Source organism: Pseudopodoces humilis, chromosome 1 (genome assembly GCF_049639895.1).
Source record: "Pseudopodoces humilis isolate 2021_Gansu_Grassland_sample_001 chromosome 1, ASM4963989v1, whole genome shotgun sequence".
Classification (NCBI taxonomy): Eukaryota; Metazoa; Chordata; class Aves; order Passeriformes; family Paridae; genus Pseudopodoces; species Pseudopodoces humilis.
In genome coordinates this window covers 13,054,160-13,081,575 of record NC_142200.1, presented here as the reverse complement: position 1 = coordinate 13,081,575, position 27,416 = coordinate 13,054,160, and the positions used below count along the sequence as shown (strand labels likewise).

Sequence of the window (27,416 nt, the reverse complement as noted above, 5' to 3'; positions counted from 1 at the left end):
GTACAAACAGAAGATGTTTTCTAGGGCACAAGGAAAAAAATAGGAAAGGCCCAGTCTAAGGACAAAGATGATAAACTTGCTTTATTCAAGAGAAGCTGAAGTCATCTTCTGTCTGTGGATAACAACATGGTGCACTGTGTTGTAAAATGCACCCTGAAGTGAAACAAAACTTGCATGAAGCAGAACTTGTTTAAATAAGGACACATCGTGCCATTAAACACAAAACTGACAAATGAGCAAGTGCAATTGGTTTAAATGCTTACATCTTAAAATACACCAAAAATACTATTTTAGATTACTACAGTGAAGAAGAATGAAAACCAGAAACCAAAATAAAGATGCTGAGATTTGAACTGTAACAGTGAGGGTGCTTTTTCCTAATGCCATAAATTGCCAGAGGGAGGAGTACCTCTTCATTAATTGGGAAAATCAGTTGAACAAGATGAAAGCTGCAGAAAGGCAATTTAACTCACAAAGAAGAGGAATAAGGTCACCTTTACAAACTAAAGGATAGCCTGCATTGCTATGCAATAGCTCTCCTATTGCTATTGCATCTCACAACAGAGAAACTGAAAATACCTTCATAAGGGAATTAAAACAAATCTCCTTAATCATCTGAACAATGCAATTTGAGGTACCTCAAAAATCCATGTCTAAACTGAAAGCTTCAGAATTTGCTAATTTGGGCAATTGTTATGGTAAGGGAAATGCTGTGAATTGTTATGCTGAACTCGATCACCACTGTGAGAAGGAAAACTCTGCTTTGGTGAGCCTTTCAGTCAGTAGTGCTGCTTAGAAAAGCAGTTCCCATCCCCTCCTGTTGCTCCACTTTAACCTGGACCATGGCCCTGATGCAGCTGAGTGCATACAGAAGTCAGCTCTGGCACACAGCAGGAACTAGTGTCCAGGAGAGCTGGGAATGCTTTCTCCTGGGAGAAATATTGACTTGAACACTAAAGAGGAACAAAATTACACTGAGTAGCTTGAACTAGCAGAGAGCTTGTGTAACCTGCACACTAAGAGCCAAGCATTAAGACTTAGTCAGGGATTGTCAAAGCAGCTGTAGCATCCTTTCTAGGTGAAACCTAAGCCTGGATAACTATGGTAAAACCCAGCACGCAAATACAGTCTGGTTTGTTCCCCATTTACAGCTTCAACAGAGTACTGCCTCGGGCACCCTCTCCTTTCCTCTTTTCTCTGCCTTCACATCTGAGCTTAAAACTTCTAGAGGTGATGGAATGGAAGAGTTAAAACTCACATCCCTTTGAACAATATTCTAGTCTTGGTTCAGCAAAAGGTAGTGTGTACTTTCTCAAGTGAGCAGCACTTTATCTTGCCCACGAATCTCATGTGTGTCTGTGGGCTACTTTGACAGTTACTCGAAAAGACAGTTTGCCACATGTTAACTAAACCACACCAGGAGTTGCTCTGGTATTAATGCTGCTAAGTAATTTACAAAAGAAAATGAAAACAGCTTTCATTAACTAAGGCACCACACTCTTACCTTCTGTTCCTTTGACATGAAAGCGCTTGTTGAGTTCATCCAACTTGTTCTTCTCAAGAACAGAAAAAAAAGGAACGAGATTAAGACCACTGGAGCACTCTGACATCTCATTTTACTAGCATCTAACAAAACAAAACTAGTTCTACATGACAGTGAAGATTTTCTTATCTCCTCTTTTACAAAAAATGTTAATTTTTCCAAGGGGGCACAAAGACTTCAGAGGAGGGACCTGGCGAATTCTTACTGATCAAACCCTCTCAAAACAAATAAAATGGCAAAACTACTCCTAATAGTGGAGCTTCCACAGATCCTAAACACCTACCTTGTCATCACATGTACACCCTATATCAAAATCTGATGCAGAAGGTAGAACTACAGGATACAGTGGTTTAGCAACTTCATCTGGCACAGTTGGTTTATAAACATTGGCTCTCAGCAGGTGATTTAAGCTTCCGTGGGTGCCATTATTGGGAGCAGGCTTTAATCCAAGCAGATCTATGAAACCACCAAGGGAAAATGAATGGTGGTTAGACTCCAAACATGTATTCAAGCAGCAACTCTATCAAGCCAACACATTTATTAGCAATACTGTAATTAGTAATACTGTTTACACCCACAGCATGTTAGTGAAAGCTTTTAATGTAATAAAAATATTTATTTTTTTTTTATCCAAATCACAAATTTGTAAATGCCACATGAATAGTATCTTTGCGGTTATGACAAAATGTTAATTTGCATCGAGAAACTGGAAAAGTTTAAAACTGGACAAAGTTTTATTATAACTACTCCTTCAGCTTCCAGTACAAACCTACAGTCAATGTGCTGACCTCACACCAAACCTGCAACACAGTGATTTCTAACTACCCCTTAGGTATTACATGTTTGGGGAAAAAAAAGTGAATTACATCTTTGAAACACTTTAAAGTTCTTTTGTGAATTACACCTTGAAAGTTTGATCATTCTAGAAAATCAGTACTAAAGAAAAGACCCTAATAATATCTGTACACATCATCGGATTCTTCTTCATGGCTTTGGTACAAATTCAAGAAACATAATCATACCAGGAAATGCCATAGAAAACTAAGTGATCAACCTGAACTGCTGCATGAAACATGCAGATGCAGAAGCAGTCTCTGAATCTCTTCCTAAACAGCTGAGGTGTGGACACCATACATTGTAGAGATGTCCATTTGAGCTCTGTCAAGCTGCAAACATCAAAACTATAGCAACCCCCTTTACTGGCCAGTTCCAGAGCTCTCCTGGCAAGTGCTTGGGAAAGGGGGACTAGGAAAAAAAAACACACTGAGAGAAAGTCAGGGCAAAAGCTCATGGGTACCTAAATGAAGCCCTGGTAAAATAAGTTGCTGTTTTTACAATTTCTCAAGCAGGCAGCTTACCACACATGACGTTGTAAAGTTCAATATTTTCAAAAGGAGGCACTTTGGTCTTGTACTTGAAGGTAGGGCCATAACCTATAAAGACAGTCTTAAAAAAAAAAAAAAAGAATATGAAAGAACAACATTAAAATTCAGGGGGTTTTCAGTGAAAATTTACATTTCAGAGACCTTCAATGACCCTCCCAGACATTGCTCATACCTGCATGCTGTTTATCTTGTTGTCATAGCCATGGTCTCCATGAAAGAAACATTTTCCTGTTGGTTTCTTGTAAACATCCATGGCTTTCCTAAATTGAAAAAGTATTAGAAATTTTCTCAAAGGTGGCTGACCTGATAATATCCTTCAGGCAGGAAGGATAAGGTTACAGGGCAATACATTATTTATCTTTCATGAGTAGCAGTAGCAGGGACTTGCAGGCTTATACAGCATCCCCTGGGTTTCTCCCTCTAGTCCCACTCTAAGAAACAACTCTTATTATTGATAAAAACCTTAGTAATTATTATTTTCTCAGATTTTCTCATATCACATAATCTCCTGCAGACTGGAAGTGTTGGACCATACCCTTCTAATCCTCAAAATGCCAGCAGAGGCTGTTCAGAAAGCATTTTTGGGAGGCTACAATGCCGCAAATGTCGTACAATGCTATAAAGTGCTTTCCTGTTTGCCTTCAGCCCAATAAACAAAGTGGGTAGCAGGAAAAAAAAGCTGAAAAAAGAAAGATTTTCATGAAGACAAGTAGCTGTGAATATAAGTGCTGTACCATAAGAATGCTAATTATCAGCTTGTTATTGAGATGGGGTTTTTTACAAAATATGTGGGAAAGTAAGTATTGTGTCATAGGAATTATAATCACCAGCTTATTTCAGAGTACTTCTGTACAGTTTTATGGGGCTGTGTGCAGGGAATACATATAGAGGACCACATAATCCTACAAATTAATTTCTTCATCTGCACTAAAATAATGCTCAAAACTTGATTTTGGCCCTATAAATTACTAGAGTTACAGCAATTAGGGCTGCAGCTACCATTTTCCTGTAAGGTCCAATTAAAATTGCACTAATGAATGAATTACTGGTGAATGAGATCTCTGAAAATTAATAAGTAAGCCAAAGAAAGACTGATGCAATTAATAAGAAATTACTAAATGCAAATCCACCTGGGCAATCCCATCCATTCCAGTAAAATTCTTAAAACTAAAGCTTTTATAGACCCAAAATTCAGAGTATGATTCTTTGAAATATATGTAACCCCAGCCACGGGGCAGCCTGCCAGCAGCCAGTGGAGTTATGCAAGAAAGCAAATGGGGTTTCTCATTCACTGCTTTGGCAGAGTGATCTTGCATAATTCATGGAAAGATAAGCACAGATGTCAAAAGGCACTTACAACACACTGTGTGTTTGCCTGGCAGCTATATGGGCAGAAAACCCTACCATAATTTAAAGCTCATAACAATCTACTGTGAGCCAAAAGCTGTGTCATCTTCCAAGAAGCACTGAGTCAGATTCATGCAAAAAAACCCCACCATTCTCATACTGTAATACACAACACGTGTCAAAGTATATTCAAATAGAAAACTGTGCATAATCCATAAACAAAGGCTACTCCTCTCCTGTTTACTCTATACATGTATGTGCCAACTAGTTTTTCCTCATTCAATTTTTAGCTAACTAATAAACACTGCCCATATTCTATAACCAAAAATTCAGAGTCATATGCCTAAGAGCAAGCCAAACCAGAGTTCTTGCCTGAGCTATAACATCCTGGCTCTCTGTGGATTTGTTCTGAAACGCAATACACTGCCAGCACAGCACTTTGATGGCCACTCACTCACACTCTTCCACATGTTCTGAGACATCCACTCACTCTGCCAGTATCTCCATTTTCTTTCCATTCACCTATTGCATCTGCTCAAACTCTTGTTCCCTAACATCCCCTCACCACATAAACCTGCCCCTTCCTCCCTGCTTCCCTGTTGGACTAAGCTTGCACCTCATTAGAAAGATTTAGCAGCATCTTCATTTGAGCTAATCAGTCAAAACCACCAAACTGCTTGAGCAAATCAGTCTGGGTTTCTACTTTTTATCCAGCAACTGATTTTCCCACACTTTAAAATATTTCGTGTTCTCTAATTTCCTCTTGGTCAGAGTAGAGGATCAGGATGCTAACAGACAGAGCAATCCTAAGCATCCCATTTCCTCAGAAGAAAAAACTGAAAATCAGGATGGAAGCAAAAGCAAAGGTTTACCTTGCCACGTGCCATTTGCGATCCACCAGTAAATGGACATCCTCAATTCTTCGGTTGTTAGCATAGTGCAAGCGTTTAGGCAGGTGCTGTTTCAGGTAAGGCTTGAAGTGCTGGTCAGGCTTTCGGCACTGAAAAATAAATGGTTACAAATAGCACACTGTCAGTTAGCTTAAGATGCACATAAAACCTTTGACTACAGAAATCAAGCTGTTAAGGTCATCACTGATGGTGTCTTGAAAACAAAGTGTACATCTAGAGTATGTAGTCCAGTCATTTCTGTGCAGTATTTACATGCAGCCAAGGCCCAGGGAGCCATTCAACGATATATTTGGAAAGTTTCATTCTTGTGACAGCCTTTATGAAACTATCAAACAAAATATCACACGTACTTAGTTCACAGATGAAGAATTTTATTCTAACTGGACCAAAGCTTAAGTTCCAGCAGAAACCTGAATGCTCAAAAAATACACCTCATCTGCAGGTATATTTAAAGCAATCTGGTTACAAAACTTGGGGGGGTTTGTTTTTTTTGGGTTTCTTTAATTTTAAGCACTTTTCTTCCATGAATGGAAGATTAGAATTGAAGGCTATCAAATGCAGCTTTTCAGCACTTTCAAAGTGTAGTAAGATGTTTACCCTAGAAGATTACTTTCCAGTTCTGAAGTCATGAATAAACAGACTCAATTCAGGGAGTAAAGACAGTTCAGGAGACTGTTTCTGCCCAAAAAGGTTATTAAAAGCTAGTAGAGCAGCAAACAGCAGAAAACATGATAAACATTAATCTGTGCTCATGAAGGGCACCATTTAACATTCTTTATTTATAATAATGATTGGTTGATTTTCCTGTCTAAAGAGTGAGAAAAGAAAGCTGAATAGAGCTTCAATCAAGAAGTGAACAGTGAAGTATAGACAGATACCTCCCAGTCCTAAACACTTACTGTAAGGTTGGCAACAATCACTTTAGGGTCATCTGTTAAGCAAAGAAAAAAAAAAAAAGAGAAAAAAGGATTAAAAATTTACAAAAGAAAAGACAAGGCTTACATAAGCATACTTCCTAATACTTCCCTGACCTTTACTAAAAGTGTTTTGTGTATATCATGGAATCACAGAATCATTTGGGTTGGAAAAGACCTTTAAGATTAAGTCCAGCCATTAATCCAGCACTGCCAAGTCTGTCACTAAACCATGTACCTGAGTGCACCATCTTTTAAACACCTCCAGGGATGGCGACTCCACCACTTCCCTGGGTGGCCTGTTCTAGTGCTTGACCACCCTTTTCATAAAGAAATTTTTTTCCTAATATCCAATCTGAACCTCCCCTGGTGCAACTTGAGGACTTTTCCTCTTGTCCTGTCAGTTGTTACCTGGCAGAAGAAACTGATCCTCACCTGGCCACAGCCTCCTTTCAGGGAGCTGTAGAGAGGAACAAGGTCTCCCCAGAGTCTCCTTTTCTCCAGGCTAAACACCCCCAGCTCCCTCAGCCACTCCTCATTAGACTTGTGCTCCAGGCATACCCTTCACCAGCTCCACTGCCCTTATCTTCACCCACTCCCTCAATGTCCTTTTTTGAGTGAAGGGCCTGAACATGAACCCAAGATTTGTGGTGTGGCCTCACCAATGCCAAATACAGAGAGACAATCCCTGGTCCTGCTGGCCACACTGTTCCTGATCCAGGCCAGGATGCCATTGGCCTTCTTGGCCACCTGGGCACACACTGGCTCATGTTCAGCCACTGTTGACCAGCACGCCCAGGGCCTTTTCCAAGGGCAGCTTTCCAGCCACTGTTCCCCAGACTGCAGTGCTGCAGGGGGCTGTTGTGACACAAGTGCAGGATCCAGGGCCTGGTCTTGTTGAACTTCACACCACTGGCCTTGGCCCACAGACCCCGCTTGTCCAGATCTTTCTGCAGAACTCTCCTACCCTCCAGCAGATCAACACTCATGCCCAGCTTGGTGTTGTCTGCAAACAGATTCAGGGTGCACTTGATCCTCTCATTCAGATCAACAATATAGATATTAAACAGAACTGGCCCTGATACTGAGCCCTGGGGAACACTCTGGGCCCAGCTATCAAGACAGTTTTTTACCCACTGAAGGGTGCACCTGTCCAAGCCACAGGCTTCCAGTTTCTCCAAGAGAATTGTGTAGGAGACAATATCAAAGACTTTGCAAAAGTACAGGTAAACATTTTCCACATGAGCAGGTCATCCTGTCATAGGAGATCATGTTGGTCAAGCAGGACCTGACTTCCTTAAACCCATGCTGGATGGGCCTGATCCCCTGGCTGTTCTGCATATGTGATGGCTTGGTGACATGTAGTTGCTCAGGTACTGTCCTCACTGTTTTATAATGTGAACCTTGGCTTAATGCTTATTTTGTTTTCTACAAACACATATTTTAAAGACTTTTGGCTGTTTTTCTTTAAAATAAAAAACTATCCCCAAACAAAATGACTTTCCTTGAAAAATTTTGAGAGCACACTTGAATGCAACAATGCACTCTGTTAGAAGGAGCAAGATAAATATGTAGCATTTTTTGGTCACTGTTAACATTTGACTGATTTCATAGGCTATGCTGAGTAAGTGGAAAGCCACATTAAAATATTCTGGATCTTTCTTTGGGCTATTAAAGGGATGTGCAAGATGTAGAAAGTCTAAACCCAGTAACAATCCATAGCAACTATGTTCTTCTGGGGGATGGTGGAAACATTTTTCAGTTATGAGAGGAAAAATAAACTAATAGAACATTTTGGGAATTGAAAATCTCTTGTTCAAATACTATTGTTTTGGCTGCTTAAGGCATGATCTTTCCGAGTTTTAAATGGGTTCTGTAGCATCTCAAAACACAAGCTGCAGGCTTTGGCATTGCACAGGTGTGTTTGCAATATTGAGACAGTATTATGGAACAATAAAGAATAAAGAATTTGGTAATTTGCCATTTAAGGAGATGAAACCCCAGTTCTAAAGGTAAGAAACATGCTTCTTTGTTCTACATTCAAACTGCTGATTTATAAGCAATTGCAAATATTCAAACTAGGAAGCTGCAGACAGAGGCCAAAAGAAGAAAATGCTATTGTGGGAAAACCAGTGGTATGACTCAGAGGTCAGACAGACAAGCCGATCTTTTTGAAACATATTGTCATTCATTCTCTAAGGAAAACTTATTTTTCTCAGCAATCTGGGAAGACAAGGATTGAAATATCTTTAAAAAAACCCAAAAAACTTCTCAGAACTGAAATTTGTTCTCAGTAGACTGTGGACTGTAGGAATTCAGTCTTATGTTAGTCTATAAAATTTGAACAACATGTGCACTATTTTCAACAAATCTTTACACACTCATCATATATTCCTCAAGCATAAATGCCCAGGTAAAAAAGTTTATAGTAAAATAAATGCATACACAAATCAGTATTAAGGGTGTTTTACCCAAATTCTTATGATTTTTGCTATTATTCTGGAAGTATTTAAACTTCAAAGATGGATCTTTCTATGAAATTTGTCCTCACCCAGAGCATATCTGAAATGTTATGATGGAACAGTTGGCTATCCCAGCTATCTGATCTTCCTCTCTATCAAAAGTTGTCACTCTTGGAAGCATATGGTGCAAAAAAACACAGGTACCTATGGTTTATTTATGAGTAAAGCAGTTTGCATGGTAGCTTAACTGCTGGCAAAGCTAGGTTTGCCCTTGAATGCTGAACTAGAGCAGCCAGGGTGCTGGCACAAGCCCTGTCCTTGTACTGCTGCCCTGGAGGCAAAAGGAGGGCAGCTGGTGTAATGCTTGAATTTCAGTTAGTTTCACCAGAGGACTCCTGCCTGAGCCCTGAGAGTTGCTGTCACAGATCAGTTAATCTCAAACACTAAGTCAGGGTAAACTTCTAAAAGCATGGTTCAAAATAGCAACAAGTTTTACTGACAACATTGGCCCTCAATGCATGCGCTGACCTACCTTATATCCTTCAACATCTCCAGTGTGTTGCTGTTTAGCAGCCAACATGACTGCTCATCTATGCCAAAGTATGATAAAACTACCGAATTCAAAATTAACAAGTCACTTTTTTCCTATTAGCTCATAAAATGTACCAGATGTTTTTTTTTTAACATCCAAGATGTGCTGTGCTGAGATTGCCCAAATACAGGTTTGTGTTGAAAGAGATGAAAAGTGCATGAATAAACTCACAATGACACATAAGCTGGTATGTGGAACTGTCTTGGAGTTCCCATTCCTCCTTGAAAAAAGAGTGGCATTTAACCCAGGACATTTAAGCCTTCTCTTTGACAGTTCTACCACTGTGGGGTCTGTGAAGTACAGATTGGAAAGGAAGCAAGTTGGAATCCACTGTCTTCAGTGGGATTCCCTCTGAAATTCCTGCCAAATTTACACCCTTTGGGCAGCATTATTTCAAGGAAGGAATAGAGTCTAGTTCTCAGGATATAAGAAGTACAATTAAATTAACTTACACTTTAGGTTATTGCTAGACCTAGGGCGAATTCGCCCTAGAGATCCAGGCAGCAAAATTATATCATCCACATTAGTCAGATAGTTGCTTAAAAATTCAGTTCTTTCACAAGTAGTGTCTTCCATCCCTGCAGAGAGAAAATGCAAAATTCATCCATCCTCAAAATAAACACATTTTCCAGAACGGCAAGAAAATGGAGACCCCTATGTATTACTTCATTTTGGATGACTAATCTTGTACTTTACAGCCATCTCATTCCAACATAATGCACTGGTAGGACTCAAACTAGGAGTGCTTATGTGAGAGAAATACCAGTCTCAGCATTGTAGGAATAGTCACCACATACACCATGTGTGCACTGACTCAACTCCAAATTAAACTCATGGAAAAATCAAAGTCTGTTTCTAGTTTAATGTACTTCTTTGAGGATTATTTCCTTTTAAACAAATGATTTTAAAAGGAATAGCACACAAAAGGTATTGTCTGTTGGTGGTCTGTTCTAAGGCAGCCACAGATAAACAATTTTCTCATGCAGATATTTGTGGTGGGGAGGAATGCACTGCCAGCCACAGGAGGTTCTCAGCACAAAACTGCCACCCCTAGAAATCCTTCCTGACCCTTACCCTTCTCTACCCACAGCCAGAAAGAAGGCATATGCCATTTTATTGCTGATGTAGCAGTTCATGTGAGAATGTCAGGAGTAAAGATCCAAAATTAAGAGGACCTTTGGTGGCATTGCTAAAAAAGTTACACAAATCCAGGTTTTCCTTTAACAAAATTTATTTTTCTTTTTATCTTTGCTAGTATTTACTATTTCCTATATCACCAAGTTTATTCTAATGTTTGAAGGAATAAGACCTACCAAATAATATCTGTGCTTTTAGATGACTACATCTGACCATGAAATATATTTTTACCTCCTTCCTCCATTATTTTGATGACTTTTCCATCTAAGTGGGGAACAGAACAATCTTACATTCCATAGATATAAGAAAGATATTCCAGTCTTTCTTCTAATAGGGTAACTTAACTCACTAATTGCCATGGAAATGCCTCAGTCTCTAGTCCTGTTTTTCTTATGTGCAGGAGAACAAGGCTATTAAATTTTTCATTCCATAAAAACTGAAAAGATTACCCTAGGCAAAATAAAGCTCTCCAATACATGAAAGAAGAGTTACATTTGGATGTGATATCAGAAACACCAAGATTTGTAAAGCTCTGAGTAAATAAATAAATCTCCAGATCACTGTTATGAAAGAGAAGTGCCCCTCCATGACAATTAACAGATGAGCTGAGTGGCCAGTCCACACCAACTGGCCTTTTTGGGGAGAGTTAAACTACCAGAAAAAAGATCAGCACAAAAATATCTTAAATGGAACTTTGATTTAGGTTACCTATTATATTTACAGCTACATTGCTTAAGCATTTATCTTCTGATAAATATTATGGTTTAAAATTTACCATGATCACCAACAAATATAACATTGACACATCGATGTAGTTTCAACTGTTTCAGTCCATCCATTAGCTGTCCTACTGTCTTGTCAATCTCTCTCAGGGGATTCACCATCATCTGTATAAATATTGAGAAGGGAAAAAAAAGTTTATTGTGTCATTGCAGTGTTCATACTTCTACAAATGGGGGTCCTTTGGCAAAACTCTGATGGGAAAATCATCCAGGTCAAGAGGCAAAGCCTTGGCTGAGCTGTTACTCCTACAATTATTGTACCATTTCCTTTTGTATATCCACACCACAATTTCATCATGAGAAAGCTCTGCTGAGATGCTGACACAAGACAGCCAAAGGTCTTTATGGCTGATCCTAGGCCTCCCATGAACATGTCTACAGTTGGTAAAACAATGTGTAGGCAGCAGAAAAACACATGTGACTTTGGGGTCCAGTTTGTTTCTTACAGATAGAAAGCAGTGCTTTTAAAAGAAAACAGTATTTTATGTGAATGATTTAGTCAAAAAATGAACATGAAATGAAGCTTTAGACTTGGGATTCACATGCCAAGTCACTTAAAGAAATTCACTTCAAAGGACATCTGATGCCAGGATGACAACTTGCACATCACTTGAGTAGCACATGGGGCTCAGAGGGAGTGTTCTTCAGCTTCAAAGCCAAGAGTTTCCAACAACTCAAATGACAGGCCTGGCAAAATTGTCAGCAGGCCCCAGAGGACACAGATACTGTACTGTGATTTCTTCATTTAAATTTCTTTTTCATTAAAAAACAAAACAAAAAATGAAACAAAACAAAAAGCCACAAACAAACAAAAATCAGAAAAATGCAAGACACAGGACTATGTTTTCAGCCTTAAGAAAATGAAACATTTTTTACCAGATGGCACAGAGAGGGGAAAAGTAAGATTTTAGGCAGAGGACTCATTTTGTTTTGATTTTGAGAAGAAAACATTTGTTGTCACTATATGGCAACTTCTTCCTCACTTATGTGTTTGATTTGGCTGGTTCAAGTATCCACAATAAAAAATCCTCCCAATGACAAATGATAACAAATGCTGGATGAGAGAAAATTAGATTTTGGCAGAATTTTCTAAGATAAACACCATGTTATTGTGACCCAGAAAGAGGTGGTTCAGAAATTCTCCCTCTGCCTGAGTCATTAAGGGATAGATGTTAAATGAGTCTGCTAGGTTACGAGACGGGAAATGTCAACTCCCACGTGGCACTATAAATACACAGAGAAGGGACTTACAGGAGGAGGAATCACGGTGGGGAACAGGAGGAACAATTTCTGCAACATATGGAAGTGGTTCAGACAAAGGGTGAAATTTTGAAATCTTTTAATTCAGGAAAGACTAAGTGGTCACTTAAGTTAAACCTTTGAAACCTTCAAGTTTGGAAAAAATGAAAATTGTCTGCTTCAGTATTCTTTCACTCTCCATTACAAAGAGCTGCTTCTACTAATGGGAATTCCATTTTTATGAAAGTCTATTTATATTGTGTCAATCATATAAGGAAATACAACTTTTACTCAGAATCCAAGGCATATTCAAGGAAGCTGGAAATCCAGGCAGAGTTCCCATTAATTTTTACTTTATTCAGCAAGCTTAAGTTTTCTTCTAAAAAATGATAATGATGATAAAAAGGTAGAGCAACAATAATTCAAAGATTTCAAGTCATAGTTCTGTTTAGCTACTCTCTTCAGCAATCTGACTTCCTCTTACAGTTCCTCCCAGATGTAACTTCCAAAGATTTATTGGCAAACAGATAAAGCTGTTGCATAAACCTTTCTTCACCTAATATCAAGACTTTGTAAGACTGTGCAGAACTATTTTATCTTCCAAGATTCGTAGATCTCTGGGTTGGTGCTACAATAAAGAGTTTTATAGCCTTGTGATAGTGCTGTGTGTGGGATCTGAAATATACAAAAAAAAGCCTGGCTTCTCTCGCAAGTTTTTCCATAGAAGAAGTCTGATTAGAAAGAAGGAAGGAAGAAAGAATCTTACTTTTAAATTTGTTTTAATAAGCGGTAGAATGTATCCTGTACTGCATTTCATTGATGTCAAACAGCATCAAAATATTAACTTGCAGATGCAATGGCAACTACTGTGTAATAGTTGAGGTTTTTTTCTGAAATAATGGTGTCAAATTTTCACAGTTGACTTTTCAGAAAAAGTTTTTTAGGGGTAAGTTTAGATTATCCTTTCATTCAGAGAAAGAAAAGCAAAAAAAAGAGCAATATATTTTCATGTCACTAGGAATGTTATTTCTACTCTATTTCATGTCAGCTTGGAATGGCAAATTGGCGAGTCATAGCAGTATCATCCATAGCAGTAATTAGTTCTCCTCTCAGGTAAATCTTAAAATGTTGAAAGTTCTCTGGGGGTTCTATATGTGATTTTTTGGCATGTCCCTGTCTGCCATGTTTTTACACTTAAATAATGTGCCTCAAAATAACTCTTTGAAGTTTAACTGTGCAACAAGTCAAACAACATTCCCACAAAAAAACCTCTTGAGAAGAATGTTTATAGCCTCTTGTAGGACACTGTGAAGTGTAAAGGCTTTTGTTTCTAGCTTAAAGGAGAAATACATAGATTGTTAGTGCCAGGTGGATAAAGACAGTACACTAAGGAATACTCTTCATCCAGTTGCACTTTTTCCTAATAAAGCAATTTATATTTGATGTTTTCCTTGTGAAAACAGACTTACGCACCACCTCTTGCAAATACACCATTCAGAAATCCAGCAATAAAATTCCTTACCCTCCAAAGTAACAAAATTACTTTAAAATGTGTATTTTGAAAACAAGTGTTCTTTCCCTTTTAGATTTTATTAGTTTTTTTTCAGGACATTTCCACAACCATGAGGACTAGACACAAAACCTCAAATAATCACCATGCTCCCATGAGCTGGAAGTTAATGGAGGCTACAACATATTGCAGAACTTGTAATAACTGAGAAAGTTTGGCAGCAGTGGTAGTGTCTTCCCAGAGATTTTTCTGACATTGCCTCCAGCTGATGGCTGGATTTAAAAAAATATAGGGATTATAAAGATAACTCTCCCTAATGCAAACAGTCTGAAACAAGAAAAACACAGGTCCCAGCAGGCTTGGTCTGGTTTGGCTGCTCTCCTCTGGGTCCTTCAGTACATTTATAAAAGTTTTGGCTGCAAAATCCCAACCTGAAGCATGGCGTGAACTCCCAAGTTGAAAAAATAAAGACAGCATAGTGCCTAAAAAGTGGCACTTCCATCATAAATTTTTGGAACTTACTTTCTTCCGACGAGTTTCCGTAGAATATTGATCCACTCTATGTACTTTTCTTCTTTTCTTTGGAGCTGCAACTGGTCTTTCCTGTCTCCTCTTAGGAGGAAGCTTTCTCTTAGGTCTCTTAGGCGGAGTAAGAGGGGAGCCATAACTACTCTCCTGTACTGGCAGGGAGAGATGTCTGGACTCAGAAAAAAAGCCTGCCTCAACTCACATCAGATAGTAAAGCTACCTGTGTCAGATAATCCTGAAGCATAAATGCTACGGCCTTATCAAATATTTAGGCTTTTGGACAATTTAGGATCTCTCCCCTTTTAAGGAGGAATTCACCAAATTGTACTGAAAGCGGAACAGCAGTTACAAGAGCAGACAGCATAAAAGCAAATTAAATTGGTGTTTCAAAAGATAGGTGGGGCTTCTGTGTTTGAAGATACATAGTTATATGGGGGTTATTAGTTATCAAATATTAATTCACTAGTATTATTGAGATTTAAGTTAATTTAAATTACAGCAAAATTAATTACACACAACTTAACGAGTGTCCAGGGTAGAGTACTGGTGGAAATGCAACATTTCACTTGAATGACAGTTCAGGTATGAGTATTAGAGGCTGTCCAGTCTCAATGACTTCTGCAAGGTTTCCCACACCAACGTTTTGGCTGAATTAGTGACATCAAGTACCCTCATCCATAGTACTACCACTACTGTGCGCCAGACCCTGCACCTCACTGAAGTCACCAAAACCCCATTTGCCACTATTTGGGGGTCTGCTGATCAGAGCTATGCAGGTGAAACTCAGTTAACATGAAGCTCATATCCTTCAAATTAGCTGGGTGGGGCACACTGGTGTCAGTGCATGAGAAATCTACCTGCTTATCTGCCTTATTACCAGCTTTATGGGCATTTTGAGAATTGAATTTCCTAGCAGCTTCAGTGTGGCATGTCACTGGGTAATGTCATTGTTCCTAAATGCACAGTTACCTAGGATAGACACTATCCCATTAATCAACCTGCTTGTAGTCTTAAACTGTCCCACTCTCACTGACTTTAACACAACTCGCAGGCTCTTGGCACTGCTCAGATGGTGTGAGAGGAGCTGACAGGTGACACCTAGCAGGAGATAAACCACAATCTGCAATGGAGCACGCTGAGTGGGCTGGGGGAGAGTTGGACATTTATAAAGCTATTTAAGTTCTACGTACTTAGGCAGCTTCTGCCAGTTGTTGAGTTACAGAGCCCCATAACCAGGGAAGGGGAAGAAGGGGATGTTACCATCTGCCATGCTGTTTCATTGCTTCCAACGCAAGCAGCTGGAAAGGAGATTCTAGTCCAGTCTCATTCGTCTTTCTCCAGAAAGGCATTTTAATAAAGCAGCACCAGAGTTTTCTGTTTTTAAAACGCTTCAAGCTTTGTGCAGTCCTGATGAGAGGAGCGGCAGGGAAAGGAAGGATTCTCATTTTACTGTCTCTGAATTGGCTCAGACAGAGCTCCATAATGCCAGAAACACGCGAGCACAGGAGACCCAGGTCTGAACACTGAAGTAGCTGTCTCAAGACAGCATGTTAGAGGAGCAGCAGAAATGGCTTAGCACTGCCAGACTTCAATTTATTTTAGAGCTCTTATGGTAGTATATTTCTAGAATATTTTATATTAAAAAAACAGCCAGGGGAAAAAAAAAAAAAAAAAAGCCAAGTTCTTATTAACCAGCCAATTCTTAGTCTTGCTTGAGAAGAGTCAGAACGAGTTATGGAGGAGGGAACTGAATCCCTCCCCTCTTACAGAAGGAAACTGTAACATCACAAGGGTAACTAGCCAGCCAAAGCTTTGCTTCTTGACCTGGATGGACCAACCTACCAGAGTTCAACTGCAGAAGCACAGAGGGAAAGAAAAAAAAAAAAGAAAAGGCAGAAGTAAATTAAAAGCAAGCATATATTTTATAACTCCCATAACTGCTCCTGGAAACATAACAGAACCCACTGAAATACCTCCTAAAATGTTTTTAAAGAAAAAAACCAAAAAAATAACACAAAACACCCCCACCCCAAAGCAAAAAAAAAAAAAAATCCCACCAAACCAAAAAATCCCACCAAACCCCAAAACCTAGACAATCAACTCATTTACACTGAAATTCATGCTAGTGGATATGCAAAGTTACACTTGTGGAGACTAGCTATAATATCAATTCCATTTATATAAAAAACACTGGCAATTCACCAATAAATTTTAAGTATATCTAAGTCTCTTCGCTTCTTGCTTTAAGACACTCTGCACATAGGTTTCTGATGCCATTAGACCTCTGAGACTGTACATTTAAAATAAATTTAGATTATTATTTTATATAATAAGCTCAAATAAATATTCTAATAAAGATTTGGAGGTTTTCAAGATAAAAAGCTATTCCTCAAACTACTAACTGCAGTAAGAAAAATCGGCATGAAATATTCGCTCTTCAAAATAAATAAGAAGCCCATTGTAAATGTAACGCTGAGTTGTTGCAAGCTTGTTTTCAAATATTTCATACTGTTTGGTAGATTTCCCTTTGCATGAAGAAAAACGGTCAGTAATACTCCAAATGTCTAACTGATGGCAGCCATATACAAGAAAAAAAATATTTCACAGGAAGTCATGCTCTTGGTATCAAGGAATTAGCTAAAAGGGATCCTTTTGAGGACTTTCTACCAGATGATGTAAATTTCATAGCTCCTAATAATTATATTGAAACCCAGTGTCAAGAGACACAATATAAAATACTTCCTCTAGCTTTTCTATCTCGAAACCAGGCCCCTAGCAAACCTCAGCATCTGTGTACTTACACAGCTGTATTCGTTTACTTACATCTCCATTCACAAAGTTTGGTCCACTGTTTGAAGTGCAAACCCAGACACGCTCTTCTGCTAACTCATCTGTTCTCAATTTGCTAAAAATTGATTTCATGGTCTTCTTGTGTTTAATACAAATGACATAAAACTATCTATTTGTAAAACTCTCATAAGCTATTATTTCACACTTATTAAGAGCTGAAGCTTTGCCTTGCAATTAGAGATCAACCTTCATATAACCATCCACAAGAACCCCCATACAGGAAGAGCCTCTGGGGGCTTTTTGCTTTTATAAAGTTTTTCCTGTTATGACCTCTTTGCCATACTTCACTTTTTACACTCTTATAAATTAACCTGAAACTAGATTGCCATATTGGTTGGATGCTAAGCAGATTTGTTAAACACCCCAATTTAAAGAACATTTTCAATGTCACCATCTTAATATTCCTCTTTTAAGTCCATGGAAAAAGCTCCACAATTCTGTTCATAAGGAAGTGGCTGTATCTAGTTAAATAAAAAATATTAACACTGCTTCTCTTTGCTTTCTTGTCCCATTAAGAACAGCCACCAGATGTAAACCAAACAAATAAGAAACTACTGCTGGGTACCTGGCTGCTCAAGGAGATCAGCATTGCCTTCCAGAGAGGATAGGCATCTGATTTACTCCTCACTTTTTGAAGATTGCAAACATTTGTTTATCCTTTGAAAATCTTACATTAAAAACTCTTGAAATCTTGTGATGGGAATCTACAGGCATGCATTTGCACTGAAACTAGGGGAACTTTGCAAGATGTCAGACATCACTGGAAATGCCAGATCACAGCCACTTGAAGCAGGATATTTGGGTACAGCATTTGCTTTCCCTCCCCACATATCCCTGACAAATGCATTATCTTTAAGTTCTTGTCACCTGGACAGTGTTGTCAGGGGAAACAACACCCATCAGTCCCAGCCAGCTACACAAAGTCAAACAAGAGGTTAAACTACTGCAGCATGTTGCACATAATTTTTCATTAAAATGCCTTATGGTGCTTTAAAACTTTTTCCAAACTCAACAGCATGGTCCTGAGGGAACAGTATTGGAAAAGCTTTCTGAACCCCTGTAGAGCCTATATGAAACTGGAACTAGCAGACTTTTATATTTCCTGACAGACTGGAATTATTACTTTGGCTACTGCTGGCTGTCAGCTTTTAAGAAAGCTTCTTTCTTCTCTGCATTTTATCTCAATATTTTATGTATTATATTTTAATTACTTTTCAGAAGGATAAACTGTTAGAGGAAAGTTGAATTATGCTGTTGCACACAAATATACTCCTGTCTTTGCCAAATAAATCTTTCCATTTGCATTATCATATCACACTGAGAAATAGCTTCATGAAAGGCACAAGCAGTTCCCTCTCCCAGAAGTGAATTTTACATGATAAATCCTATAGAAGATAATTTTGTTTTCTCTGGCAGAGGTGAAGAACACTGCAGAAATAGGTGGAAAAAAAAGTTGCTAAAAATGTTACTCCTGAGCAGCATCAATATTTCTGGGGGAAAAAAAAAAGTATTAGAGACACCTGCTTTTTCTGTAGTAAAAAATAAATCTGTGCTAACCTCTGAGTTGAAAGGACCATATCTGTGGCCAGCAGCATCTGGTTGCTCAGAGTAGAAGGCATAAACATAAGGCCTAAAAGAAAGAAAGGTCTTGTTCAGGTTAGCTTTCTTTTGACAGCACCACAAAAACACAGGCTAGCCAGGTCAAGTCAAATCAAGCCAGCTTTCCAGTGAGACTTAGCTCAGTGGAAAAAGAACTGTTTCTCAGGCAGAGAATCCTACAATTATTAGCAGTTCTTTGTTTCCATGGTATGATTAGTTGTTTTGCAGCTTTATTAGACACAAGAACACATGCAAGGAGGCACATGGGGTACCACCTGAGGACACATGCTCATTCTAAACATTGTAGGAGAAATCACAACAGCAGCTTGCCTGAGCCTTGCAGCAGCATGTGGGAACTTGTGTAGTAGAACCCACTCATAATTAAAATCTTAATATTTTCCTTGTGCTCAATGTTCAGTTCTACAACTGCCATTGCCTGTAAGGTTGTTAAACTGTATTAGGCTCATTAGGATAATAACAACCCAAGTTAATCCATGTAACTGCATGCTTTTTGATAAGAAATAAATTCATACCCTACATTTTTTTGGAAGAATCAAACTGCTGATGGTTAAAAGTTGATATGAAAAAAAACCCAAAACCCATATCAGACAAAGAAAAAACCCCCAAATCCCAAAGAACTCACACTAAATGCAAAACCCAAACAAATCCTTAAATAAGAGATGGCTTGTAACAGACAAAAAAAATTTCAGAATTAAATTTTTGTTTGCTCTTCAGGCTGCTTATAAAGAGAAGACAAACTAGCAGTTATCCAACAGCAGATGACAACAAGTGAATTACCTTTCATTGTCTGGAAGGGTTAACCACTGAAGTATTGTTAATATTCTGCGCTCATGGGGGATGACACTGGACCACAAAATACAAAGATATACATTGTTATCACAGAATACTAAAAACATCAACAAAATGTTTGAATGGACAGAATTTATTATGAATATAATGTATCATAATAGCATAATTTGCTTTCAGCATGCTGTATCTTCCTTGTTGCTTAAAACTGATTCTTAATTTGCAAACAGAATCATATCAGACCTCCTAAATGTCTACTTACTTCACAAGAAAGATGATTAAAAGTTCACAAATGTAATCAGAACTCAAAGCAGTAAATCTACCTCTTCAAGCAGGAGTGAATAAAAAATTATTAAAAATAAAGAAATAAAAATAAACAAAAAAATATTCACTCCTCTTCTAAGGAGTGAATGAAAGATCCATTCTGGCAGCTTTCACCCAGATTAAACTTTTTGTATGTTGCCACTGGATAGCTGGAATGGGTAAAATCCTCTATATTGCTCACATCAGTACAGGTTCAAAAAAAACCACCCTGCTCTGGTAGTCCTTTTTCCTGTTTCCAGACACTGGAAAATTTTCCATTGCCTTAACAGCAGCTACTGAGGGCTAGGCTGGTGTGAATCAGAACAGATCCATCTGAAACACCAGGCCAGCAGCACAGGGACTTCTCACCCTGCAGAACAGACCCTTTCTTTACTGTTTGTATAGTGATGGCCATTCTCACTCGGCTGTTGAGGCCAAGTTCACACTATGAGAATAACTAACCTTAGAAACAGCTGTTAAAATTCCAAATATCTCGTTTTAGGAAAGCTCTGCAGGTCAGTGACCACACAGTCATTTTAATACAGTGGCACAGTCAGTCCAGAATCCATTAGATCAATAGCAGAATCCCAAGGCAGGTATCAAACACTACCATCAGTCACCACAATGAACTGAATTCAGCACTCTTTGGAAACCACTGGCAGAGAAATAGAGATGGCAGCAGCCATTTGGAAATACCTTTGTTTTTAATGCCTTGTAGACAAACAGACCTCAGTCTCCAACTACACAGAGAACTTTTGGTTATAAAAAAAAACATAAAAATGAGAATTGATATTAAAATTTGCAAACAAGGTGAAATTTTAAACTGGAATAATAATTTTGGGTACCATCTAATTTTTATAATTTTATAAATTGTGCACTATGAAAAAAAATCCATTATTTCAACAACTCCTTTCTGACTAAAATCTTTTGAAAACTCTGTTTTCCTGAAAGAGTCTGCCTGAAAATTTTCCCAAATATATTCTGTACACGGAACGAAATAATGCAGTTTTAAGACATATATATTTCAATCATACATGAATTGGCTGCTTCACTCCCTTGCTAGAGCCATTCATATAACCTGTCCTTGGCTGCCTTTTTTACATTCTATATCCCCAAGCATGAATTGGCCAGGGTGTTTATGTAGACTATGTAGCTACAGAGCTCAGGAATCACATTAATTTCTTTGGTTTGCAGAACACCGGAGTGGAGCTCTGTCAGAATTCATCTTGCAAGCCTAAACCTATCATCAGCTTGGGGTGTGCTTTATAATTCACTCCACATGCCTTATCATATTTAAAACAGTAAAATGTATTATTTTTAAAGGAATCACAAGAAAAAATAGTCAAAACCCCTTATTACTTCAGTCTTGTAGCTTAAACATTTTCTTTACTCCTGCAGTCCTGCCAGAAACTGTAACAGAAACACTGATCTACATGAATTCCTCAAAAATTATTAAAATTCATTCATTTTTGGTTGTGAAGATATATTTTAGTGGGAATAAGGGAAAATAAGTTGGAATCATTAGATTAGACAATCATTAGACAAGAGAATAAACAGCAAAGATCCTCAAGGCTGCCTCTTGGGAAAGGGAAATGGGATATCTTGCTCAAAGGACAGGCTGTATTGTAAAATGAAAGAACCAGACTGTTAAGTTGGTGATGTCAATTGACGTAAGAGGACAATAGAATTCTTCCACACTCAGAAGACTAAGAAACATTGCTGCCAATACTAAGGGAGCAAAAAAACCCACATTTTAAAATGAAAGACAGTAATTTTTCACATAGTAACACATCTTCTCTTTAGACAACTGTTTAAAGTCAGTACCTGAATTTAAAGCAGCAAACCGTAGCATCAGCTTTAGTTATCAGAAACATTGCACAAATGAAACAATAGAGGGTTACAGGTAGAGTCTCCAATCTACTCAATACTTAGAGAAAGGAAAACTTAATAAACACTAACATTGAATTAATTCTGAATTATTAGTTAAAAATCTCTAGAAAACAGAAGCTACTTACATAGACCAGAAGAACGTGCCAGCTTTCACCCCTTGCTTGGCTGCAGTAATCCAAATCTAATGAGGAAAATATAAGAGGATTAGAATGTGCTCAGATCTCTAATGACTCTCTGAAATCAAAAGAAAATGTTTTCAAGACACATTATTCTACCCAGAGCCTAGAAGTGAAAATTGCAGTTTTCAGCCTCGGCTCTAATTTGAAAACAAGGAGTGACAAACCTATGAAAACTCTGTAGCAGTGGGTCAGCTGCTGTGCTGTAGACTTTCACCCCTAAATCTCTATGTTGCTTTTAATTAAAAGCACGAAGTTTCATGGCCAGGAATTCCTCCAGTATTTAATTTCATTTTCAAAACCCAGCCACTACTCACCTGACCCATTTAGGTTCAGGTTCAGGTTCCAGAGGATACTCATCTAGAAAGGAAAATACTTTAACACTAACCAGTATCTGCATAAGTGTCCCTCTTCCCAGTATCCTACAATCAGTAGCCATCAACAGAAAATGTGTTAAAAGAGAGCAAATCGGCCATAGAGAGTGACGAGGTGTTAAGACTGGAGGGAAGGACACTTTCCTACACAGATGTTTAAGAACTTTGTGAGCTCACCCGATGGGGTGATTGATGGAAATGATGGAAAAATCTCGGTGAAAGTTTCAAACCCTTTTTTCAATACTTCAGGTCCCTTGTATTTTTCTAGCTATAAATCAGTTTGCAGCAGAAAGTTCTGCAATGTAGTCACACACTCCATGAGTGTATTTTTAATTTTTCTTGGTTTAAAACCTGCTGGTTTTCAGTGGGGTTAGGGTACGTTCTTATGCTTCGAAACAGGTTATTAATTCTTTCTCTTCCCACTTCTATACAATATTCATGGTACTCCCCTCTATTTATTCCTTTTCAAAGACAAGCTTGTTTGATCTTTCTCTAATGAAAGCTATACCATACTACTGATTATCCTCATCACCCTCTTTTCTATCCTTTGACTCCATGCAAGGCAGAAGAATGAGAACGTTGGAACATCAGAAAGGTCCATAATCAAGGAAAGCAAACAATGAGTTTGTAGCTCTACAGAAGTAAATTTCTCTTGTAAGGAATGATCCAAATTATCTCAAAACTCATTTCAAAAGTGGCAATGGTTTAAAGGCCATCACTTTGTATAGAGCTAGATTATTTCCTCCCATTATTTATGCATACTGCAATGTATAAATTTCCTAAGGAGTTAAGACAAAATGTAGCTGACTTACATAATAATTGCAGTTTTTTGTTTATTTTAAATCAACTCTTTGAAAATACATTCAAAGGCCCTTTATCTTGCTCAAACATGCATTATAAACTGCCATCTGAACATGAATCATTCAAATGTCATGCCTGAATTATTCACACATCAATCTTAATTGAGATTGATTTGGCACAGTAATAAAAGATTATTTGCACAATGAGGCTATAGTTAACAGCAATTAGATTTGGATAATGTAATGTTATTTATGGGAAAATTGGTCATATTTGCCTTTCCATTGCCCTGGACACAATTCTTACCTCTCATCTTCTATTCCACCAAATCTGACTGAACCCAGTCCAATTAAATTAAAAACACAGCTCTAAAATTTTCATTTTATATTTATGTTTACATTTTATTCTAACTTTTTGATAATATATCCTCTGTTCCAGTGGAAACTACATCCAGACTAACACTATAGAAACAATGTTTTATTAAATAGGTGCAGCAAGATGAGGAGAAGAATGGCCACGGGTTTGGAGCCCACACTTTGTTTTCAGGTTTCTCCTCAAGAATCTGATTTCAGGCTTGGTTCATATTTACACACACTCAAGCTGCCACCAAGCAGGGAGTCCCCCAAATATCTCCCCCAGCCTCTCCAGCCCCAGCCTTCCACCAGCAACTCAGTTTGCACAGTGACAATGACCACAAGATGATGTGGCTGCCAAAAAAAAAAAAAAAAAACAAAAACCAAAAAGGCTTTGACTTTATATAGGAATTTGGGGGTTGTAGGTCAATAACAGCAATGTTGTTTTAATATCTCAGGACACTGAAATCGGAATTTCACAGGATGCTAGCTGTGATGGGATGGGACCAAAGGACGCAAGTGAACTGGAAAGACAAGGAAGCATGCCTACAACCTAGTGACCATATCACTGAGCCCACACACTGCAGTCAGAAACACAACTGCAATGCAAGGATGCTTGTTTGTGCCACATAAGTCAGCACAGTCAGGGTATATAACCAGCCTAGATACTGTCTATTCCCAGGTGAAAAAGGGCCCACACTTAAGGCGACTATGTTTTCCTTTGCATTGAAGATTTATTCATAGAGAAAAACCCAATCACGGCAGAGAAAGTCCAAGACACATTCAGCATGAAATGTGTTATCAGCTCCCACTGTTATGCTCTATCTTGTACTACTTGGAAAACCATTGTCCCCACAGCGGATTTTTTTTCTTTTAAAATGTTTGTGTTCCTGCAAATTCTAAATAATTTTGCAGGTATGTCCGGGAAGGTAGCAACAAACTAAGTCCACAGAACTCTGTGTTTGGATTTTATTATCTGTAAACTCTAGTTTCACTTCCTAGTGCTTTGGCCCACACGGGCCCATACTGTCCAATCTGCCTGGTTGTCTAAATGAGATCAGCCAATTTCTACCCTCAGCAGCTGACCCTGTCCCACGCTGCTCCTGTCTTAGCACAGCTGAGTTCACCTCTGACCCTGGGAATTTAAGCGATGATTTTAAACATGTGACAGAAGACACTCTCCCCCCAGCAAAACACTTGTCATCCTGACAGATGAGCAACTGGATCATTGATATATTGCCAAGGTACCCAGCACATCTGTGAGAAAGTGGTTGCTATATTTTTATTCTCGTTGAGCATAGTGTGCTTCATGAACACCTTCATTGTCACCTGAGAACAGCGCCTTTCTGCACTGGGGCAATGCACATAAGTGGAGATCACTCCCAGTTGTGCAGCCATAAGAGGAGTTTAAGTGCAGCCTAAAGGCACCCAGACTTCAGAGAGGGAAATGCTGCACCTGACAGTATTTCACCTCAGGAATGCAGCCATTTACACTGGCATTTGCTGTTTGGATGAGTACATTCGTCTGCCGCACTTGAAGTGCATCAATAGCTAAGACAAGGATCTGTTGAAGTTAAAAATCAGCAAATCAAAAGGTCCCTATCTGTCTGCAACATCAGAGTAAGTCTGAATGACTCCATCCTGACTTTGGCAGGCAGAATCTGATTCAACTCAAGCTTACAACAAACCACTACTTGACCTCAGCTGTCCTTTGTTTTTTAAAGGGAAGGAAAAAAACAGAAAAAAAAACCCACAAAAAACCAAACAGCCAACCCTTTGATTTATTTAAACCCAAACTAAGAAAATTCAACACTATCCACCATGATACCTAAAACTGCTACTCAGCAATATATTTGTGGATGTCTTCCAGCATGCAGAGAAGCAGCCATATCGGGGTGGAAGGATTTCTATTTGCATTGATCATCCTCTAAATAAAATACTCAAGGTGTTTTAGAGTTGAGATAGGGCTGATGAATCTAGCAGTAGCTGTTTCTACTACAAATACTCCTTAGTGGATAGGCAAAATTAGAGAACAGACTAGAGCAACTGCTGGGAGCGCACAAGTTTATTTACTACTTTGCCTATAGGATAATAACTCCAGTAGAAATGTTGGCAGAAATCTCTGCCTCTTTCAAGGCAGACTACAAGTTGTGCAAGAGGGCAGGATAGGAAAAAAAATTACCAGATGCCCTCTCAACCTTGTCCATTCAAACCAGTTTAAATTAAGAAGCAAATAAGGGTTATTTTTCTTCAAGGTCAGCACCATTTATGAGCTTAGGCAATTTATTTGCCATACGTAATTACATTTGGTTTAACTGTTAATATGTTAGAATTTTATAGTCAGCTGTTTAACCATGGCAAATGCTCACTCTTGGCTTGCATAGGGGAGAAGCCTAATTGTATTGCAAACTATATAAAGGCCATATTTCTGAATTAATTTGCTTAAACAGAGAAAAGGGGACTAAATATTTGAAAAATAATAAGAGGTCAACCACTCTGTCTTTATGCCATGCCACAGGAAATCAACAATATATAGCTTTTCCAACACAGAAAGACCTGTTAAATTACACAAACACAGATTCAAACCTACACATGTACACAGGCACATGTCCCAGTAAATAGTATACATGCTTTTCTAGATATATATGAAACATATCCTGTAAGTTTAATTACTTTTCTTTTTATATCCCCTGTGCTGAATGACAACAATTCTCCTCCTTTATTGATAGATAAAAGTAGACAAGGCTAAGCAATAGGTTAGGTGTCAATGCCATATGGAACATGGAAGTCCAAGGTTCTCCCTTCTTACTGCTAGACACACTTGCACAGAGGCCTGCAAGTACTTCATCCAGAGTTATTCAAGATAGGTGTGGAATTTTCTTTGAGAACCTGGTTTTAATCTTCCATGAATAAACAAGAGCCCACAACTTCACAAAGGCTGACATGTATTTGATGTGTCAGATGCATCAAAGGCTGACATAGCAATGGGAAATCCCTTCCACATCTAGGGAAAGATAGGAAGGAGGAAATCACAGCATTTCCTAGGAAAGAAATGTGTACAAGACTGGTGCAAGCATGTAGAATTAATACCATTTCTGCACCATTTGCAATTTGTTCTCTCAACAAGGTAAAATGTGGAGTAGCCGCTTTTCCACAGTTCTTATATGACACAAATGTTCTCCCAGACTTGGCAACTAAGCATTGCCTTCTTGCCCAGACAGAAGATTTTTGGTACAAGAAGTCTATTAAGTAAATAGACAGACTCAGAGTCCTGTTGCTTGTTCATGGCTCAAGCTGGATAAAAGGAAATTCTTATAAAACAGAATTACAGACTTCTCTCCTTCTGATTCCCCTACCAATCAACAAAGTGATTGCAAGACATGTTCAGGATGGAAAGGCAGATGACAACTTTCTGAAGCTCCTTCTGCAATTGTTAGACAAAATCAATAAAATTCCAATAATGGTTTTATTCTAAATATTGATATATAAATTTGGATGAATCAGGAATATCAAGTTAAGATGCAGGGTGATGATAGCTAATTTCCACAGGCATACCTTGAAGACTACAAGGACAGCTTCACCACATGCTGTCTGTAACCTAGGAATATCATGGCCATGTTTAAGGATTAACATCTCAAGATAGTCCTTTTTTGAGGTTTGTCGTCTTTAAAAGGTTCACAGTGGACTTAAAGCTACATACAAGGCACCCTAAACTTCCATCAATACTTTTATAATTATGATATTTCTGAAGTGAAAGACACCTTTTGGACCCAAACTCAGATCCAAGTCAGGTTGCCTTGTGAAGGAGCCTCTCTGTCCCCATTAACCACAGACCAGCAGTTTTCTACCTTGCTCCTTCTGACCTTGGAGAGGCTATTGGGTTATTTCTAAAGATCATGAAAGATCACTTTAAAAA

General features: G+C 38.4%; 1 protein-coding gene across 5 annotated transcripts in view; it reads right to left on the bottom strand.

The window, feature by feature from the left end:
- ENPP2 (ectonucleotide pyrophosphatase/phosphodiesterase 2) overlaps positions 1-27,416 on the bottom strand; it is a 71,879-nt gene that overhangs the window by 11,124 nt on the left and 33,339 nt on the right. For 3 of the 5 annotated variants that reach the window (XM_088054656.1, XM_014256723.2, XM_014256725.2), the window contains exons 9-19: positions 21,925-21,980; positions 19,598-19,663; positions 18,758-18,830; positions 11,067-11,178; positions 9,607-9,732; positions 6,086-6,117; positions 5,148-5,275; positions 3,101-3,188; positions 2,902-2,989; positions 1,827-1,999; positions 1,505-1,556 (exon numbers count right to left, since the gene is read on the bottom strand). In XM_088054656.1, coding sequence (XP_087910782.1) covers positions 1,505-1,556; positions 1,827-1,999; positions 2,902-2,989; positions 3,101-3,188; positions 5,148-5,275; positions 6,086-6,117; positions 9,607-9,732; positions 11,067-11,178; positions 18,758-18,830; positions 19,598-19,663; positions 21,925-21,980 — 994 coding nt within the window. The remainder of the gene's footprint in view (positions 1-1,504; positions 1,557-1,826; positions 2,000-2,901; positions 2,990-3,100; positions 3,189-5,147; positions 5,276-6,085; positions 6,118-9,606; positions 9,733-11,066; positions 11,179-18,757; positions 18,831-19,597; positions 19,664-21,924; positions 21,981-27,416) is intronic. The other 2 variants (XM_088054649.1, XM_005516940.3) reach the window with 1 other exon arrangement.